The 20,917-nt window shown below is 38.3% G+C and overlaps 1 protein-coding gene across 7 annotated transcripts; it reads left to right on the top strand.

The window, feature by feature from the left end:
• Positions 1–7,471: 7,471 nt before the first annotated feature.
• LOC104907002 (uncharacterized) lies at positions 7,472–12,025 on the top strand. Of its 7 annotated transcripts, none has more exons than XR_791973.4 (5): positions 7,489–7,972; positions 8,227–8,300; positions 9,539–9,609; positions 10,712–10,872; positions 11,648–12,025. XR_791973.4 is itself a non-coding variant. In XM_048641335.2 (3 exons), the coding sequence occupies exons 1-3, from the start codon at positions 8,297–8,299 to the stop codon at positions 11,717–11,719; spliced, it is 237 nt and encodes a 78-aa protein (XP_048497292.1). In that variant the 5' UTR covers positions 7,485–8,296; the 3' UTR covers positions 11,720–12,025. The 7 variants fall into 7 exon arrangements, 2 of the variants coding, with proteins under 2 accessions (XP_048497291.1, XP_048497292.1); XR_002041348.3 differs by having other exon boundaries at positions 7,489–8,061; XR_791974.4 differs by having other exon boundaries at positions 7,491–7,665.
• The last annotated feature ends 8,892 nt before the right edge of the window (positions 12,026–20,917 follow it).

The raw sequence follows: 20,917 nt of genomic DNA, 5'->3' as shown, positions 1-20,917 counted from the left end.
CAAAACAATCGCTTCTCTTCTAATGACATCGAGAAGCGTGATTTTGGGAATACTTCTTTACCATCTTCTAGTACTTGAGGATGAAGTTCAGGCATTCAATTTAGGGATTTCAAATCTTGACGAACATTAGCATGATCTTTGCTCTTTCCAGGTAAATCTAATAGTGTCGCAATGATATTATCACATACATTTTTTTCAATATGCATTACATCAAGATTATGGCGAAGTGAACAATGTTTCCAATATGGAAGTTCAAAAAATATTGGTACCCTTTTCCATGGAACTTCCCTTTCTTGTTTCGTTATCTTTTGCAACTTTCCACATTTATTTTGAAAATCACAAAGTAACTCCTTAGTTTCGATTCCTGTTGAACGCACTGGTTGGTCTCTTTGCCCCGTTACTCTAATGAAATATCTCTTATTACGACGCCAAGGGTGGGACAAATCTAAAAAAGTAGGGTGACCCATATAGCAATGCTTGTGGCTTTTGTTGAAGAACAAGGATTCAGTTTCATAATGACAAGCAGGGCATGCAAGTTTCCCTTTTTCTGCTCCAACCAGACAACATTGCATAAGCAGGAAAGTCACTAACGGTAAACATCAATGCTGCATGCATATCAAACCTTTGATTACTTAAAGAGTCATAAGTTTCCAATCCAACCTCCCACAATTCTTTCAAATCTTTAATTAGTGGTTGCAAATAAACATGAATATCATTTCCGGGGGATAAGGGATCGGGAATAAGCAATGCTAACATCAAAAATTCAGGCTTCGTAATCAACCACGGAGGTAAGTTATAATTGATCAATATCACTGGCCACGTACTATGTACAATGCTCATATTGTGGAATGGGTTAAACTCGTCTGAAGCTAACCCAAGCCTCACACTACGAGCATCTTTGGCAAAGTCTGAATATCTCTTGTCAAATGTCTTCCATGCTTCACCATCCCTTGGATGCTGTAAAAGCCCATCTTCTAAATCATTCGTTTTATGCCATATCATGTACTTTGCCGTTTCCGGACACATAAATAACCTTTGCAACCTTTTCTTAATTGGAAAATACCTCAGAATTTTAGCAGGAATTTTATAATCTTTCCCATTAGTCTTTTCTTTATTAGTTACTTTCCACCTTGAAGTTTTGCAAACACAACAGCTTGTTGCATTTGCGTGCTCCTCCCAATACAACATGCAGTCATTAGGGCATGCATCAATCTTCTGACAATCTAGCCCTAAAACTCCTAAAACCTTTTTTGCTTCATTAAAAGACTTGGGCAAATTTGCATCGGGTAGTGTGTCTCTGAATATTCCTAACAAAGCCGACATTGCTACATTGCTCAACTTATGGTCACACTTGTATATAAATAGATGAATAAGAAAGGACAGTTTGGAAAATTTCTTGCAACCTGGATATAATTCTTGTTGACCTTCTTCTATTAATATAAAAACTTCTTTGCATCTTCATTTGGCCCTTCTCTCATTGTATCATGCAACAACCCCTCTATGTCATCATTCATGTCTAATATGGCATCATTTTCTTCTGTCACATCTGGTTCTTTTTCAATATTTATATCTAAGTCTAACAACTTATCAGTTCTGGGAACAAAACCATTAACAATGATATGATCCCTAACAACATTTCTATACTGCCAATAACGATAATGACAAACATTGCAAGGACAACAAATTTGGTTCCCTTGTGCTTTAATAGCAAAAGCCTTACGAATGTACTCCTCAACTCCTTCTTCATATTCATCGCTCCATCTTTGAAGCATCCACCACTTTTTATCTACGTTATCCATTTTGTTCTTTAACCATATGTTGCAAGCCAAAACATTAAGTCAACATCCAATTTTAAAATATTATAAAAATCCTCAAATTTTAAAACAAATTGTTAATATGAACTTTGAAAAAAAGTAGGTTATGTTAAGTAAACATATGGTTAGTAACTTACAAGACACTTTTACTTCTGTCTCAATGCTCTAATTAAGGAAAAAAAATATTTTAGCTGTGAAATAAAGTAGGTTATGTTATTATTTTAATCCATGTGACAACTAAAGCAAATAATTCATGTGACAACTAGAATAAAATTAGGAAAAAAAAGTCATGGTAGTAGACATTTCTCGACAAATAGTTAAAAAGAAGCACATGATTTGGGGAAAAAATAGGAAATAAATCATGGATTAAGTGCCTAAAAAAAAGAGTGTTAATCCTAAAGCAAATGATAGACAAATTCGACTTACAGAGAAACGAAATCAGTAGCAAAAACAAAACAAAGAAAAATTAGTATATCAAAGAATATAGAAAATCCTAAATAATCCCTCAAATTGGTTGAAGATTAAAGTTGTTAATCTGAAACAGACCTTGAAAGGAAGATCCGAGGATACAATCTCGTCGTAAAAGTTAATTTCCCGGCAATCCTTTTTGCTCGTTCTTCTTAAATCAAGGTGAAGTGAAGATGAAAATCAGAGATTTCGGGTAAAAACTCGTCAATTTTTATGAAAAATTGTAACGTGATGTAACCAAAACAGAAGAAACTACCTTAAATTTGAAAATTTCCATAATTCACAAAATTCAAGAAACTACCTTAACTTTGGAGCTCGATTGGATTTTGTGGCTTTTGAAAGATTTCCAGAATTCCCAAAACAGAAGAACGCACCTTTGAAGTTCGAAATTTCGCCTCTTTGCTTGTTTTTCTTTGAATTTCGCCTCTGTGAATTAAGTAGTGTTCGTGAATTTCGCCTCTTCCCTCTTCCTCTTAGTATATAATTGGGTAAAATTCAGTTCGTGATTTCAGTTCATAGGAGAGATTTGGGATGGGAGATTGAAATTTGTTGGCAAACATTGATAGGGTAAAATTCAGTTCGTGATTTCAGTTCATAGGAGAGATTTGGGATGGGAGATTGAAATTTGTTAGCAAACATGCAATTGATAGGGTAAAATTCAGTTCGTGATTTCAGTTACCTGATCATGAGCAATGGGTTTCCTTGTTTTTAGGGAGATAAGGCGCTAGCTGATGAAACTTTGAGAAGTTTTGAACTTTCGTGAAATAAATTGTTGCGCGTTATTTTGTGCGTGGATGGATACGTGGCAATGCAACAATAAGCTAATATATCTAATGTAACGACCATCCCAAGTCGTTGCAATAGATAATATATCTAACGCAACGACCATCACCAAGTCGTTGCAATAGATATATCTAATGCAACGGTTACTATAAAGTTGTTGCAATAGCTTAATCTACGAACCTAAATTGAAATGGGTCGTTGCAATAGATGATCCTACTGCAACAGTATAAAAAATAACCGTTGCATTAGCTTATTTTAACCATTGCGTTTGATTAAAAATGTAGTAGTGTTGCTTTGCCTTTCTCGCCCATCCGAGTGGGGAGCTTTATCGATCCGACATGATGCACAAAGTTACCCCCCGAAGCCTATGGCGGCTGGTCGAGGGGTGTGACATCCTTCTCACTATACTTCAGCTTCTTCAAGCATTCCAGAGTGATAATGTCAGCTAATGACCCACTATCAACCAACACGCGCTTCACCCGGGAATTGGCCACTTTGAGCTCGATGACCAGGGGGTCATCGTGGGGTACACTTACCGACCGGCTGGACTCCCCGAGCGTCATTATGGGGCAGTCCGACTGGTTCGGCTTGACTTCCAACACTTGATGCTTGAGGTTTTGGAGGTGGGCTTTCCTAGCTCGGCCGGTTAGGCCTCCCGAGGCGAAGCCACCTGCTATGACCCCGATGAAACCTTCTGTATCCCTGCTATTAGACTGACCGACCTTCTGCTTCCCCTTCGCTTCGCTGGTGTGCTTGAGGTAGCGGTTCAGCTTCCCCTGGTCAGCCAGGTTATCCAGTCCTTTTTTCAGCTCTCTGCAATCTTTTGTGGTATGACCACATTCTCGGTGGGTATTCGCACCACTGGCTCTTATCGTGCCGATAGGCCGAGGTCCGGATAGGTGGGGGATGAGGTAACATAGACTTGTTTTTGATGTCCAAGTAGATTTCTCTCCGATTCTTGTTGAAACGAGGGTCGTTCCCATGGTCTGTAAATCTGTCCGACCTACCACCCGTTTTCTGTTGCTTGGGCTGATCTCTATGACTGCCCTCTTCTTTTCTCTTCTTACTTTCCTCTTCCGAGGGAAGACAGTTGTCCACTGCTTGGATAAATCTCTAGGCCTTTGCCATGGCCTCGGAAAAGGTTTTGACCTCGCTTTCAGCTAATGTCCATCTAAGCCGACCAGGCTGCAGCCCGGACATGAGGGCAGCGCACGCTACTGCATCCTGCAGGTCGGAAACCTTCAGAGATTCTTCATTGAATCTTTTTATGTAGTCGGCTAGACTTTCATTCTTTTCTTATTTGATCCCCATGAGGTGCAAGCTTGTCTTCTTTTGCCTCTTTCCGGCCACGAACAGATGGGTAAACATATCTTCGAGTACCGCGAAATTAGTGACGATTCCGGCCGGCAGCTCTTGAAACCAATTTAGCGCGAGCCCCTTCAGTGTGGTGGGGAAGAACCGGCACCAAGTGGCCTCGCAGCTGGTCTGCACACTCATCTGGGCCTTGTAGGTGGCCATATGATCTTCTAGGTCGGTTAGACCCGCAAATTGCTCAATCAGGGGTGTTTTGACTTTTCCTTGGGTAAGAGTGTTAATAATCTCTCGACTGAATGGGGTCATGAACTTTAAGCTTCCATTGCCCAGCTTTGGAGGTTTGGATTGTGCCGAGTCGCCATGTCCTTCTCGTTGAGCTGCTTTTCGATCTAGGAGCTGGCGGGCATCATACCCCTGACTACGGCGCTTCTCATTGAGGAAGTTCCGAGCGTCCTCTGGCTTGCGACGAGGGTTACCCCTCGGCGACTTAGAGACGTGAGTTTCCTCCTGCCTGAGGGCGGATTCACGGCGGGCTGACCTCTCTCTAGGTTGCCGATCATCCTGCCTTGATGGTTCTCTTTGTGACCGAACGGGTTCCTTGGTTGCTAACCTTTGCTGGTTAGGCTGGCCACGAGCAGAGTGGGGGTCGTGTTCTTCCCTCTGGGACTCTCAAGACATCGTGCCGTTGCTGGAGGTTGAGCTGATTCTGACCTTGTCCCTGCTGAAGGGTAGTCAGCATTTGCATAATGCTTTGTTGTAGGGTCTGCTGCAGCTGAGCTGCTATGAGTGCTATATCGGTCGTGAACAAGGGTTGGGGTCAACATGCTGTATTTCCCGAGAGGGGGATGGCTGATGCTCTTGGGATAGTTCCAGGTTAGGGTCCAATGTATGAACTGAGGGAGATCGGGTTGGTGCTGACCTCCTATATTGTGGTGAAGGTTCCCTCTCGGACCTTTGGGGTTGAGTAGATTGTTTGTTACGGGCGTTTTTGGATGGTGCCATAGCTGAATAACACTAGGTTAAGTCCTGCTGAGTAGCAAATGAACTTTCGTTGAGTGGTGGCGAAGTAACTTTTTGTACTGTCCCCACAGACGGCGCCAAACTGTTTCTGTCTAGAAATTAAGGTTAATGGTCTGTGCTGAGCAAATCCTTGAGTCTGAGTAGAGCTGGTTAACTGTTCACCGGAATCCTGCAAAACACAGAAAACTACCCCAGGGGTTGTTCCGGGATCGCCCCTGCGACGCTCAAGTCAGTTGATGATTGAGGTAGAGAGAGAGTCTAGAGTGAGAAACTCAGGTTAGTTATGTGAGAATTCAATACATTTGCATTGATGTGACAAGGGGTATTTATAGTGGTCAGAACTCCTAGGAAATGGTGTGTTGGATGGGACAGCTCACCTAGGGATTGGTGGAAATACCTTTCCCAGAATGATTTATGTGGGACCCTTGAATCTCACAATACTTGCTAGCCATGGTGTAGCAGGTGGGACCCACGGAGCTTAGGTGGCAGTGCCACATGGCATAAGACTCTTGAGGGAATTTAATGGGCGCAACGAGGGCGTTGCTGTTTTCAAGTGGGGGTGTATATAATACCCTTCATGATTGCTTTAAAAGGATTTAGTAGACTCCTCATTCCAACAAGATGCATCTTTATTTGAGAGAGCAAATTTCCTTAATTACTCCACATTTAAGCACGCTTGGGTGGGAGTAGTCCAGGGATGGGTGACCTCGTGGCAAGTTTCTAAGGGTGCGCATGGTGAGCTCAAAATGTGACGGAAGAACGTGTATTGGTTATTGAGGACGATTGTTGGCCTTGAATGTGCATTGGGGACAATAGACTCGACTCCAGAAGAGTCGGGGTGTTAGACAATTGGATATAAGTGATTTATTTAAAGATTAGTACACTAGTACAAAATCAATGTTTTGCGTCTGCTTATTTGTGTTGCATGCGTGTCGAACGTGCCTTCGGTGCGATGCAAATCCTTATATCAGGCGATTTGCGTCGGACGTTAAGGCTCATCAGACGCAGATGAGTTAAGAATTTGGATTTTTGGATCCTGGGAGTCAGACTCACAACCCCTCCGACGCAGATTTCGTGCCCACTTATTCACTTTTCAAGCAGACACGATGCCTATCCCCTTTCCTTTTCACCTCTCAAGCCCTAGGGACTTTCTAGCAAATAAAAAAATAGTTAAGTAATTAGCCCAACCATTGGAGTGAGTAGCTAAAATTTCATTTGCTAGTCAATCTAGCTTAACTCAGCCAATTTGCTTGAGCTAAAGATGTGGTCCCATGTGGGAATTTTTGTAAAAAAATTCTATATTATTCTCTATAAAAAAAATATCTTATTTCAAGTGGGACCTAGTCAAGCAACAAGTATATTGGCTAATCATTATCGCAAATTAGATCCTACACCGTGGTGTACCGTGTAGGATGATCATCCTACACCTTGCCCATTTAGCTGGCTTTTGGCAGTATTTTTGAAAGTGGGCCAACTCTTTCTCTCTTCTCTCTCATCACTCATTCACTATCTTTCTCTCTAATTTATTTGCTGAAATAATTTTTTTAATGTACAAATGCATATGGTTTGGTGTACAATAGTAATGACCATCAGTGTACATTGTGATTTATTGAATTTTGGTATGAGACTGTAATTGTACATATTGAATTTCATTAGTGAACAAACATCAATACATTAGTGTACAAAGATTGAAAATTACTCACTTGACATCAGCTTCATGAATTGGGTTACTTTTAGCTGGAGGGTTGTCATTGCACATTTTGATTTTGTTAATGAACAATCATGAAGCCAAGAATGTACAAGGAGGTTGAGTGGTGGAAAGAGAGAAGTGGTGAACAATATATGGGGGGAAATGATGGCGGTTGACATCAAATCAGTTACTTTTTGAATTTTCTACATGTATACTGGATGTAATGGAAATGTACATTGGCTGTCAAATCAATTATTATTTGCATGTTGAATGGTGTGTTTCATTCTTCATGCCTTGCGTTTTGGAGCTGATGTATGATGCTCATCCTACACCTCATACCACCATCTATGAGAGTTTTGGCTTAAAGTTGAATTAGTTAGAAAAATCTATGGGGCAACCTAAGCTAATTTCCATTTTGCTCTATCATTGGAGTTGCTCTTACTCATTCGCTCACTCTCACTACTCTCTCTCTCTCTGACGAATCCCTCACTCCGAACACCGTCGAGTTCTCCGGCTAATCCCCTCACTACGAAAGCTAACCTCTCTCTCTGTCGCCGCAAGTGGGCCGCAGTTAAGGTAGTGCAGTGGGTTAAATTTTGTGTTAATATGTCAAGGGTTCGTGGGTCATCCTCACAAAATCTCTAACCTTTATCACGCTCACCAGAGAACATCCATCTCCCACCTTTCTCACTCGCAGACGCCGAATGAACGCCTCAAACTCTTAAACCTCCGGCGCACCATGCTAGGGTTTCATTGCTCTTGGATTTCGTCTTTAATCTTTTTGAAAATTGCTTGAGTGTTTTCTTTGAGCCAAAATTGGTTTGGGTGCGGAGATTGAATAAGGTTTTCGTCATCCTCATAAACTCAAGCAGCAGCAGCCGAGGTTGAGCGTTCCTCTTTCTATCATGGCTTCTTCGCTAGTAGATCTTTCCAAATATCATGATTCATTTCAAAGTTCTTCTCCAGTTATAAGTAGATCTCGTTCAAAGATCAATTCTTTGATCATTTATTTGCGACGATATATTTTTTTTTCAAAGCTTAATTTATGCAAATTTTGATCGATTTTTTTGGAGGTAATAGCGTCTATTCTTTAATGTTTTTTAGATTTATTTGCTTTCTTTGATTGTTTTTCATCAGACATGGTGAATCCTCCACTGCAGAAGACTCGTTCTGGATAAAGTTTTGGATCAGCATCTGCATAGAGTTCATGAGTAAGATTTATTTGTCTTGCTATTCTATCTTTGTTTTACAATTATTTTTACTGGAGAAATTCGAAATTTATTTCAATACTGTTGGTTGTAGATTATAGAGAGAAAAGAAAGAGAAAAAGGGAGAGAATAAGTGAGAGCATAAGAAAGAGAAAGAGTAAATCATAATTTAGAGAACAAAAAGGTCTATTGTTAATAGAACGATGGTTATTACAAAGTTTTTCAGCTATTCATAAAACGTAAGCTACTGATTACATCAATTGCATGAATAGAGCATTGACTGACTATATATGTTACTCTATCCTCAAAATTTTAGCTTTTTTACAAGCTATAGTCATTATAATTACTCTAATGTTGCTAATTTTAGGCATCTGAGTTTTACTGTGCTCTGTGACAAGTTATTTTAGCTAAATTTGACTTTGTAATGTCAGAAGTGATTTCGTTTCTAATGATGTGGATTTGAATTGATAGTGACAAGAAGTGTGATTATCGATTTTTGTAGACTTTAGTAGTCTGTGTTTTAACAACAAAAATGTGCATTTTCCTTGCCGTTATTTTTTCCGGCTTTAGTTATGCTACAAATATGGGATGGCATTAGCACCGACTTCCCAAGAAGCTGCGGACTAAAACTAAAACTAAAACTGAACTTGTGAATTCTAAGTTCTAACTAGTTACAAAAACCTTCTCATTCACTTTATGGAACTTGTCCGTTATAAGACGAAAATTGTCCATATTTACAGTCTATTTTTCTGTTTCATTAGACTGGTGTTACCCTGTTATCACATTTTAGTTGAGGGATTAGGAGTTATACTCCTATGGTATAAAGGAGGATTAAAGAAAGAAAAGAAATCATTATGCACCTTTTCTAACTAGTCTTTAGTACCTTTAGATTCTTAATTGTGTTAGTTATGGTCTCCTAGTTATATTTGACCATGTTGATAATTGGTGTTCAATTTTTCTATGTGGAGTTGGTCACTAGATCATTAATTTGCAAAAAGTATATATGCATATGCTACAACTGCTCATATGTGTTAGTTATGGTCTCCTAGTTATATATGCATATGCTACTACTGCTCATATGTGTTAGTTATGGTCTCCTAGTTATATGCATATGGTGTTCAATTTTTCTATGTGGAGTTGGTCACTAGATCATTAATTTGCAAAAAGTATATATGCATATGCTACAACTGCTCATATGTGGATTTTTGTCTATGTAAATTAAATATGCTACAACTGCTCAGATGTGAACATGCTAATAAACTGCAAAAAAGAAAGACTCGGCACGGTGATGGAGTGTACAAAGTCTCTTGAGGTTGGTGTTTCCTTGTTTGTTTGATTGTTTCTCCTATTTTGTAAGTTGGTTTCAGTGTTATGTACTTTTATGGATCAGTCATTTATATTGATATTATATCTTTTTCGAACACGTCTGGCAGTCAAATTAAGGAGGATCCCATTATCTTAGAGAACTTAAAGAATCTTATAGATTACCATACTCTTTTTGTGTGAGTTGGCCTCACAAATATTAGTGTAATGAACAAAAATTAACATAGCTTAAAGCTACACCAGTTTTTGCACTATTTCCTATATCGTACTTTCAGATAACACGTGCTTTATGATAAACGTGTAATTGTCAAATGATCTTGATACCTATTCCCTACGTAATTCAGACCCTATTTCCTATTTCTATAAAGATATTATGTTTGAATTATGAGTGTAATACTGTAACTGTTTCAATGAGGCAGATATGCAGACTTCCAAGATTTACCAGGTCAGAGAAGTTATCTGATTGAGTAGTTATAGCTTTAGTTATGACCAGGGAATTAAAACTCTCCCGTTCCATTACAGAACGGCCGTTCTGTAACGGATTTTGGATTTGCCGTTCCGCGAAATCCCGTTACGGAACGCTGTAATAAAATTCACATACTTCTCGCCGCGTTGTCCGTTCCGTAACGCGAACTCGCCGCATTAGAACGCTTTTATCCATGTTACATCCGTTTTTTTTCAAACATTGGCCAAATTCTTTCTATGATTTAATTATATAGTTGATGATACATGATATTCTATTAGATTTGATTATATTATGTTGTAATAATGCTTCATAAACTAAAAAAATGCAAATAAAGTTGAAACATATTTATGTGAGTTTTTTAAAAAAATTCACGCCGCGTCGGCCGCGAAACGTTCTATTTGCCCGTTACAAGCCGTTCCTGCGACAACGTGACTACTCCCGCGAACGCGACCGCGACCGTGTTTTTTTTCCCTGGTTATGACAGCCATAAAGATAACATTTTGAACCATTTTCATTTTCTAGCGGTGGAGAGGGTTGAAGCTGTAGAACATAATTATAGGATTATATAATATTTACTAACTTACTATGTCAAAGTTATGATTGTCCCCGTTGCATTTGCCTCCAGATCATGATCCAGCTGTCCAGGATCAAGCTATCCGTTTTATTCGCAATCTTGTTAACGGATGTGTTGACTCTATCGAGTATGTCTTCACTGAAGAGGCCTTTATATCACAAGCAATCGGAAGACAATTGAGTATCTATTCCAAGTCTGAAGTTTGCATTCAGGTTATGTCTCTCTCTGAAGGTGCAAGATATATATGTGTCTTTAGAATGAGCATTATGTGGTTTCTTGTATGTTATCGATATGCTTGCAAGTTGGTGAATGAATATCCTCCTTTCCATGCTGATGTTTGTCGTGCTGATCTGTCGCAATCTTTAGTAAAAAATAACACTGTAAATCCCAAGTTTGGGATGCATTTCCATATTAATCCACATTTAGATTTATTAGTAATCTCAAGTTTGGGTGTACCTTCCTATGTTAGTTCCATCATAAAGTTGATCAATTGAACAAGAAAAAGGGTCATGTGTGATGTCCCTACCTTGGTAACCTGATGCATTGAATGGAGAAAGAAGGAACCTTCACTTTTTTGCAGTGGGATAAATAGAATCTTTTCTTGGACATAAAAAGTTTTGAATTATATATGTGATTTACAAAAACTCCATTGGTGTATCGTCTTAATTAACACCTTAGGGTGAACAAGATTTATTTGAGCTTATATCAACTTATTATATAGTAACTTATTGGAACTTGTCTAAACTAAATTTAATACAATACAATATTGGAACTCTTAGACTTGATTAGTGATAACTTTAGAGGGTGACTATAATTAGTATACCATATTATGTTTAAGTCTTTGAATAGTATACATGTGAAAAGTTTAATGTTATGTTAAATAGCATCAATCAGTGCAATGATATAGTGCAATGACATTCAACATACTGCATGATTGGTCACGTTATATCGAGGAAAAACAACTTTTGCTGACAATGCTCTAAACAGGTGTATAATACATCCCTCCCTGAGCCACATTTTGTGATAAGGGATGCTGCCATCTCTGAACTTTTTGTTTGAAATTTGAGCTCATTGTTTGTCAATTAATTAACTAGAGTGATTCAGGCTTTTGGAACACTATACTTCTCTCTAGTTTCTTTATGATTTAGTGCTAAATTAGTTCTAGTTGAAAAATTAGTTTTGTGATGTCAAAGTCTTATCGTATTTGCAATTTATCTTCTTATTTGTAATGTCCTGTAATGAGTGTTAGAGGTTTTTCTACTAGTGTTTTTGTATTAGATGAGATTTTGTTTCTAGTTTGTTGGGTTGCTGTTGGGATAGACTATCAAGCATCACTTATTCAATATACTGTTATCTTTCTTATTATATATTGATATAATTGATTCTTGCCATTCTTGTGAGAAAAACTTTTGGGTTTAAGCGGTATTGTTAGAATTTTAACAGATTTTGAATAATTCCAATATTATTATTTTTATGAGAAATGAGTCATTTGTGTTGCACAAAAGTGCGACTCAAATGACGTTTTTTGTAGTAAAAAAACAGCCATTTGCTTCAATCGTTGACAACAGCCGTCGCAAAGAACTTTGTAAAAATCAGTCATTTGTTCGGTTGACAACAACCATAGCAAATGACCTTTTTTTTTGGTAAGAACCTTATTTGTGTCAGACATACGACTACATTCGACGCAGGTAGTGCTAGAGAAGTTTGGTGTGGTGCAGATCCTTTTGCGTCGCATGTGCCATTAGATGCGACGCAAATAGCTTACAAATTGCGTTGTGTCTTAGTCAGACACAGATCCTCTCTGGTAAATTTGCGTTGCGTTAAGGCCTGTGGTGTCGGACCCCATATCCTGCGCAAAATAAGGTCTCGCATCCGATGCAAATCATGAATTATGTACTAGTGATATATAATTAATTGATAGCACAATTTCATGGACTATGGAGACATAGAGATGTCTAATTGATTATATGGAATTATATTTAATACATTGAGACTTGACATAAATAGATTTTAAAAGTAGTTAAGTACAATATTTAGTGGATTCCTTAGACATAAGTATATCTTTATAACCACAATATGATTAATTTAACCTTGCCATTGTTAGACGCTACACCGTAAAAAGGAGGTTGTGAAGGCAGTAATCAAGTGGGCTAAGAATTGAGTGGGAGTTTGGGTCATACAAGAGTGGATAAGTCCTATTAAATAAGAATGGTGTTTGGGCCTCTTAATGAGTGAAAATTGAAATATTGCATGGCCATGTGGAATAGGAATAAATAGTTAATCATTATTTAAATTGTTCGAACTCAGTAATCAAGGAACAAAAAAAATTGAGAATAACATGGTGTTATCAAATTTAGCATCACGTGACTTTAAGGAATTTAACATTGCGCACTTGTATTTGGACTAGTGGAAGATTGAAGGAATGTGTACTTAGGGTGTGTTCTTTTCATCTTATTGGGTCTGGACTTATCTGAACTGAACTTATTTGACCTAAACTGAACTTATTTGATCTTAACTAAACTTATTAGATCTAATTCAACTTATTAGACCTGATTGAACCTTATTGGAAATCATTGGACCTGATTAAAACTTATTAGATCTTATTGGACCTAATTGGAACTTATTTGACCTTATTAGACAAAATTATTGATGAGTTATTATAGACATTAAAAATTTTATAGTGTTTTACAATTAAAATAAATTAATTATTATTGAGCTAAAATGAATATGATTAGCCCATTTTAATTAATTTAGCCCACTCAAATAACATATCCAAATTAAACAAATACAATTTGAGTTCTATAATATTTGGGCCAGTCCATATCATTAGTCCAAATAGAATGGTCAAATGGCAAAGGTAAAAAAGGCTTTCAAGTAATAAACGGACCCCAAACCCATAACTTATCAAGTTCATGAATGGTTCTCCATCCCTATAAATAGACTTCACCTCCTTCATTTGAAAAAGCGAAAAATCATTATTCTCAAGAGCTTATAAAATTCTCTCAGAATTCTCTCTGCAATTAGTCAACAAGCACATCAAACCTGTGCCGACTGTTTAGATACATTCAAACATATTCGACTGAGATATTCAAGCTTTGTCAACCCTCATTCGACTATTGTAACGCCTCGAAAATTCATAACCTTAATTAAACACAATTTCTCATACTTGCAGCGGAAATGGAACTTAAGCCTGTGGGATATGTCCCACTAATACAATGCAACCTCAAATAGTCCCTGATAATTATACATAAATACTCGACTCAAATAATAATAATTATATCTCTAACACCAGATACCGCACACTTTCCCTTGAACATGTTCCTTATTAACAGCGCACTTGCAATGGCTATGTTCATACCTAAAACAGAAAACAAAACATCATGAGCCGAAGCTCAGTAACATACTACCCTAACATCGTAAATTCATTTCAATTCATTTTATTTGCAAACAGGGAGAAGAGAATATTGTAAAACATATTTCAAATTCGTAATGACATAATAGCAAAGTAAACAATTATAAATAGCATCTTGATACTTCATAAGTTCCCATTATCTTTTCATCTTTTAGCTTGGTAACTGGCGAGTATAGACATGTGATGACCCTCAAGGAGCCCAGCTCCCTTTTTGGGTACACCACCATGTGATGATCCTCAAGGCGCCCAGCTCCCTTTTTTGGATACATCACCATGCGATGATCCTCAAGGAGCCCCGCTCCCTTTTTGAATACACCGCTCGCACCAAAATAGCATGCGGTACCACTCAAGGAGCCCAACTCCCTTTTCGGGTGTGCGGCGGGTGCGAAGGTACGTGCACGACCATAAAGTAGATAAGCGTAACATTATACTGCCAGAGCCTCTTTCACTTTTATTTATCATATTTCGTTCGTTTAGCATTCATCGGCATAAGCCATAGATCTTTCAATCATACTTGAGCATCAATAACTCACAAGATCATCATTTACGAAACTCATTCGAAAACAATTTAATCCCACAATCCATATAAGAATCACATCGCAAAATCCTTGACATAATTATAAACATCATTTCATAACCACATTTCAAAAGGGATCGTGGGTGTTAGCAATAGATGTTACCTGGATTCCTGCTTAATAACCTTGAAAGTCGGGGGAGGCTGTAATATCCTTTCCGTTTAATCTAACCATGAAATGACGCAACAAAATTGTAAATATTCGATTTGTTTTAACAATTGTCCTTTGGTTATTATTTTTACTTTTATTATGGAGTATCGTTGGTGACGTTACAAAGATTCATTATTAAGCCTTTATGATCATCTTTGCTTACGTTACTATAATTAATAGAATTATAATTTTACTCGTCACATATTTGTACTATAAGTAATTTAATTAGCTTCAACAAGTTTTATAATAATTTAAGTTATCGTAGCCTAACTAATCATAAATTACTAATATTCATTTATTAGTCATAAGATCCCCTTTAAACATATTCGTCATTTTGTAAATCTAAAACATTGGCCATTAATCTTATATTTCATGATTATACTTAGTAATTTGTGATTATAAAACTCGTAATAGAACTCTTTCATTCTCGTCGTTTAATTAGTATATAATCATCTGCTATCTTAACATATACAAATTTAACCAGTAAACTATACTTATTTACTATTACTCGTTAGTTGATATATTAGTTAGAGTTATATGAAATATATTATTAAAACAAATCATCATTTATTAGTCATAGTTAAGTTCATATAATCAAATCACATTATTATATCTAGTGAGTTCTTATTTATGTTTGTGTTATTAGCTAACCATCTCACCCAGCGTTCCATTTACTGATTTAATAAAATCAGTCCAAATAATAAGATATAAGGTCTAAGCCCAAACTAAATAAAACAAAACATTTAAACTATAAAGGGAAGGGTGATGTCTGTTATGTTTATCTTACCCCATTGATTGAAGCACGACAGAGACTACAGCGAGGAGGGTTGGAGCTCCGGCGACTGAAGGCGAGGCGAGGCAGCAGGGAGGTACTGGTGGCACGGCGGTGGTCTGGCGGTGCTCCCAGCAGACCAGGCAGAGGAGAGAGAGAGAACGAATTGGACGAGGAAGAGAGAAGCTGAGCGAGAGAGAGATGAGGGCGACGGAAAAGGGCGGTTGGGTAGGCGAAGGTGTGGTGGTTGGCGCAAGGTGGTATTCGGTGGAGGGTCTACGGTGGTTGAACGAAAACAGAGGAGAGAGAGAGTTGCGAAAAACAGGGGAATTTGAGGGTGATTTGGGTGGCGTTTTCCGGTGGTAACTCAGGAGGATTGAGTGTATTTGTTAGTGATGACTGAGTGAGGAATGGTGGTGCGGTTTTGAGGGAAGTAAACATGGCTATTTATAGCCATGGTTGTGCTCCAATTGTGCCCAGATTGAATTGATGAAATTGAATTACAAAAATGGGTTATTGGGTGATTTAGGTTGAGAAAAGAATTTTTATTTGAAGTTGGATTTTTGTTGTGCAAGAAAATCCATATTGAGTTTATAATCCTTTATTGGATCTTTTGTGAGGAAGAAATCCATGGGTGGGTTTTTGTTTGTGAAAGAAACTGAGATGGAGCTAAGGAGAAAATAACTTACTGTTTCTGTTTTTCAATTTCTCCATTTTCTTTTTCTTTTCCTTTTTCTTTTCTTTTCTCTTTTTCTTTTCCTTTCTATTCCTAATACCACTAATTTGTTCTATTATTGGATTAGAAGTAGTTCTAATATCTAATTTGTTTATCATTTTGTTTTCTTACTTTAATTAATGAAATCATAACTTGTTATTAATTGCAACTCTTGCCGTACATAATAAATATATATCTTCTAACAAACTAATTATCCATTACTTGGACATAAAATAACGAAATTTCGATTATAACTTATTATTAAATGAAAAAATTAGCCACTAATTATTATTATATAATTTAAGGAAGTTTAAATTTTCGGGATATTACAACTATACCCAAACAAAACTTAAACTCAGGTTGACGTTGACAAAACGTCACCCCACACTCAAACTCAGGTTAACGTTGACAACAGGTCAGTCTACATTCAACTCCACGTCGACACCGACACGTGTCAATCTCAAGCTATGAAACAGAATTAGAGGACTTGGTTTATTTTTATTATAAGTTGTTTACAGTGATTGTACTCAATACATTTATTGAAATATAATTTCTTTGTTACTTTGTTTCCTGTCTTATTTATTTTGACTCGAAATTTGTATATACAGATTTTGGCACGCTCGGTGGGACTATCTCTGCCTCTCATCTCTGTTTCGTCATCAACAACAAATCTGAGAAATGACCTCAAGCAAGAACATCTCTCAATCTTTTGAAAACTCTGCTGACACCCCACGAAAATCTGTAACATTGGGTGACTTTATGGATGATATGACTCTTGGTTTTCGCACCAGAGGAATGAAAAAGGCTGCTATTGCTGTCGCTGCTGCAAAGCTCCGAACTGCAATGTTCCTACCAGGCAGAGAAAGCTCTATAAGCCTGCTGCTACTAAATCATCTGTCACGCATGATTCATACAAGGACAATGAAACCTTTGTGTTTGGCTCAACCGCTTTGGGTGAACGTGAGCCATCATTCATTTCTTCTCAATTATGGAAGCAACTCTCATTTGATAAGTCAGACAGGCTGATCGTGCACACTAGCCCTCTCTTTGACCCACTCGATATGGGGAGTGATAATGAAACAAGTGATGACATTGTTGACTCATCACCTCTAAAGATTCTCGACTTAGAGGAACCCTTGCTCTTTTCTTAGTCAAACACTGCTGCTGTTATGGTGAACTCGGCTAAGAAAGTTGAGGAACAACGTGCTGAAACGAGTAGCCTACTCCACAAATTAATGAAAGATGGAGAAGAAAAAGATGCTCAAATTCGACTCCAAAATGAGCAAATCGCTGCCCTCAACAAGAAACTTGAGGGGGTGGCGCAGTATCAAGACTGGATGGGGTGAAAGCGAAGGCGATAGTGGTGAAGTGCTCGCCGCCCACCTACAGCTCGACAACTTGAGTTAGTGGGAGCTCATGCTGTCAAAAATCAACTCGAGGAAAGTTCTCAAGGCAGTCATCGCTATGTAAAGCCTTATACCAAAAAACCGACAAGCTGCAGATGCCACTTGGTTATCAGCCCCCCAAATTCTAGCAATTTGATGGGAAAGGAAATCCTACGCAACACATTGCTCACTTTGTGGAGACAAGCAATAATGCAGGTACCACAGATGATTTTCTCGTCAAACAATTTGTTCGTTCTCTTAAAGGCATGACCTTTGACTGGTACACAGATTTACCCTCACAATCCATCGACAGTTGCGATCAAATGGAGGAGGAATTCCTTAACAGGTTCTATGGCACTCGACGTATTGTTAGTATGACTGAACTAACTAAGACTCACCAGTGGAAGGATGAGCCAGTCATCGATTACATCAATCGTTGGCGCGCATCCAGTCTAGAGTGTAAAGATTGTCTAACTGAAGTCTCTGCTGTTGAGATGTGCATTCAAGGAATGGATTGGGACTTGCTTTACATCTTGTAAGCTATAAAGCCTAGAACTTTTCAAGAATTGGCTACGCGAGCTCATGACATGGAGCTTACCATTGCCAACAACAGAGGCAAAAGTGACACTTCTTCAGAGTACAAGAAAGAGAAGAAAGATTTTAAGAAAACTAACAAGATTGCCAAAAATTCGACTAAGGAGTCAATGTCGATCACGACTACCTCTCTGCCTGCAAGATCTCTAGCAAGGCTGGCACTGAAAATAATAAAGGTTCACCTTCCAAAGAACCTAGGAAAAATAGGCCAAACAAAGAAATATCCATTTCCAGACTCTGATTTATCGGGGATGTTAGATGATTTGCTTGAAAACAAAGTCATTAAATTGCCCGAAGCTAAGCGTTCTGCAGAGGTCGGTATGACTTATGATCCTAACTACTGTCGATATCATAGGCTGATTAGTTATCCTATAGAAAAGTGTATAACACTCAAGAAGAGAATCATGCAACTTGCAAAGGATGGGAAGATTGTATTGGATTTTGATGAAGTTGTCGAAGCTAATACGCCTTTGCATGTTAGATTCTTATTAGGAGGCTCAAACTCTGCAGTTTGGGAGTCTGAAGCCAGTAATTGTACATGTGTTCAACCAGTTCTTCGTGTTGATGAGGTGCCATTTATTGAGCACGGTATCCCAACTAACAACCAACATGAAGAGGATGACGAAGGGGGGACGTTGGTCACTAGAAGGAGGCCTAGACGACAGTCGAAGCCTCAACCAAATGTTGTTTGTCGTAAGAAGAAGAACCAAAAAGCTCAAGACGCTCGAAAGGAAAGAAAAAGTCAAAAAAGCATATTAAATAATAAGTATTGCCAATTGACTTACTTGAACAAGATCCACTTACCCCTGTAACCTTAGAAATTCTTTCTTGAAGATTACTTCACTACGGTTACTGCTAATGCGATCTTATTCGTTGAGGATAAAGAAGAAAAAGAAGAAGAGGTGGATCAAGAAAATGTTAATAAGTGACTATTCAACATTCAGGGTCAGAGATAGATCCGAAGATATTATCTATCTTGGAAGCTCTTCTTACACGCACGGGATGGAGGCAGATCTTTCATTTGCCTCGAGAAATGTGTCGAGATGTGGCTCTTGCACTTCCAGAACTATACTTTGACAAAGTGAAGGATGTTGGAGAGATAATAGAAAATTCGGCAAAATGCACGTCATGTAATTGTGGCTTGGCCTTCACTGATGAAGACTTATTGTTGGGTTCAAAACCTCACAACCGACCCTTGTTCGTTTCTGGTTATATTTTCGGCCAGAGAGTGAATCGTATCTTAGTGGATGGGGGTTCAACTGTCAACATCATGCCAAAGTCCACCACGACTAATTTAGGGATCACGATGAAAGATCTTTTTGATAGTCGTCTAATAATTCACGGGTTCAATTTGAACAGTCAGCATGCCATGGACATAATACGTCTTAACCTTGTGATGGGAAAGTTAACATCATCTACTCTCTTCCATGTCATAGATACACAGACATCGTATAAAATGTTGCTAGGACGACCTTGATTACACGAAAATGGGGTAGTCGCATCAACCCTCCATCAATGTTTGAAATTTTATCGAGGAGAGAAGAAAATAAATGGAGATGTAACACCCTTTAGCATGACAGGTTCGTACTTTGCCGATGACTTATTCGTAAATGGAGATGTAGAACCCTCGAGTGAAATGTTGTCACCTAAAATTCCTTCAACGGGGAAAAGGGGTACAAATAAAAATGGTGACATTCCATCGTTTTCAAGTTCTAGCGAGTCAACCACCACTGAGATGCAACAACAAAAATGCAAGGAAAAGATAAAACAAGAAGTTGTTGCTCAACCCCTAAGAGCAATGAAGAGTGCACTAATGACTCCAGTTTTGCGATACATTCCTAAATCACGTCATAAGGAAGGGGAGTCACCTTTTGCAGGGTGTCAGGTCATGTAGATACAAAGGAAGAAAAGGGAGTAGATGAAACTACTCTTCAATGTTTAAAGCAAGAAGTGGTTGTTCCTTTGCCTAGAGTCAACCACAATCAAATTGCTGAGCCTTCGACATCGGAATCTGTTGATCAATCTAGGAGAAAATGGTTTAACAAGGGTAAGTTTGACCCAAATGCTTCTAAGCTCGTGGCGAAGTCTAGTTATGACTTCGAAAATCCAGCGTCCATGGGAAATGTTATTATGGTTGAGCCTCATGGAATTAATGACACACAAAAGAAATTACAAGAGTATGGCGTTGAGGTACGTCCGACTAAAGTTGGATTGGGATTTGAAGCTCCAACACCAATCAAAATTTCCGCACGGTGTAGATGGATGACCTCTTCTTCACAATATATTACTGCGGAGGAAGTCGAAGAAAATGAGGGTGAAGAAAGTGCGACCAGCAAAAAATATCGTCTTTGATCGACTACAGTCGCCTGTCGTAAAGAACCATATACCGGTTTTTGACAGACTTGGTGGAAACGAGCTAAATGAAGGTGTGCCACCAAAAACACAAACACCCTTGCAAAATTCTCATTTCTCTAAGAAAGCATCTGTCTTTAAATGTCTTAGCGCATCAACCTCAAGTGATAAACAACGAAGACGGTCGGTACTAAGTCGCATCACAAGAGGGAAAGATGAAGTCAAAGGCGAGGACGCACCTCAAGTGTTATTCCATCTCGCATGAGGCGTACACAGGGGGCCGACATCATTGAACATACACC

Source organism: Beta vulgaris, chromosome 3 (assembly GCF_026745355.1).
Source record: "Beta vulgaris subsp. vulgaris cultivar EL10 chromosome 3, EL10.2, whole genome shotgun sequence".
Lineage (NCBI taxonomy): Eukaryota > Viridiplantae > Streptophyta > Magnoliopsida > Caryophyllales > Amaranthaceae > Beta > Beta vulgaris.
The sequence above is the reverse complement of the archived record's forward strand: the minus strand, read 5'-3'. Positions and strand labels throughout refer to the sequence as shown.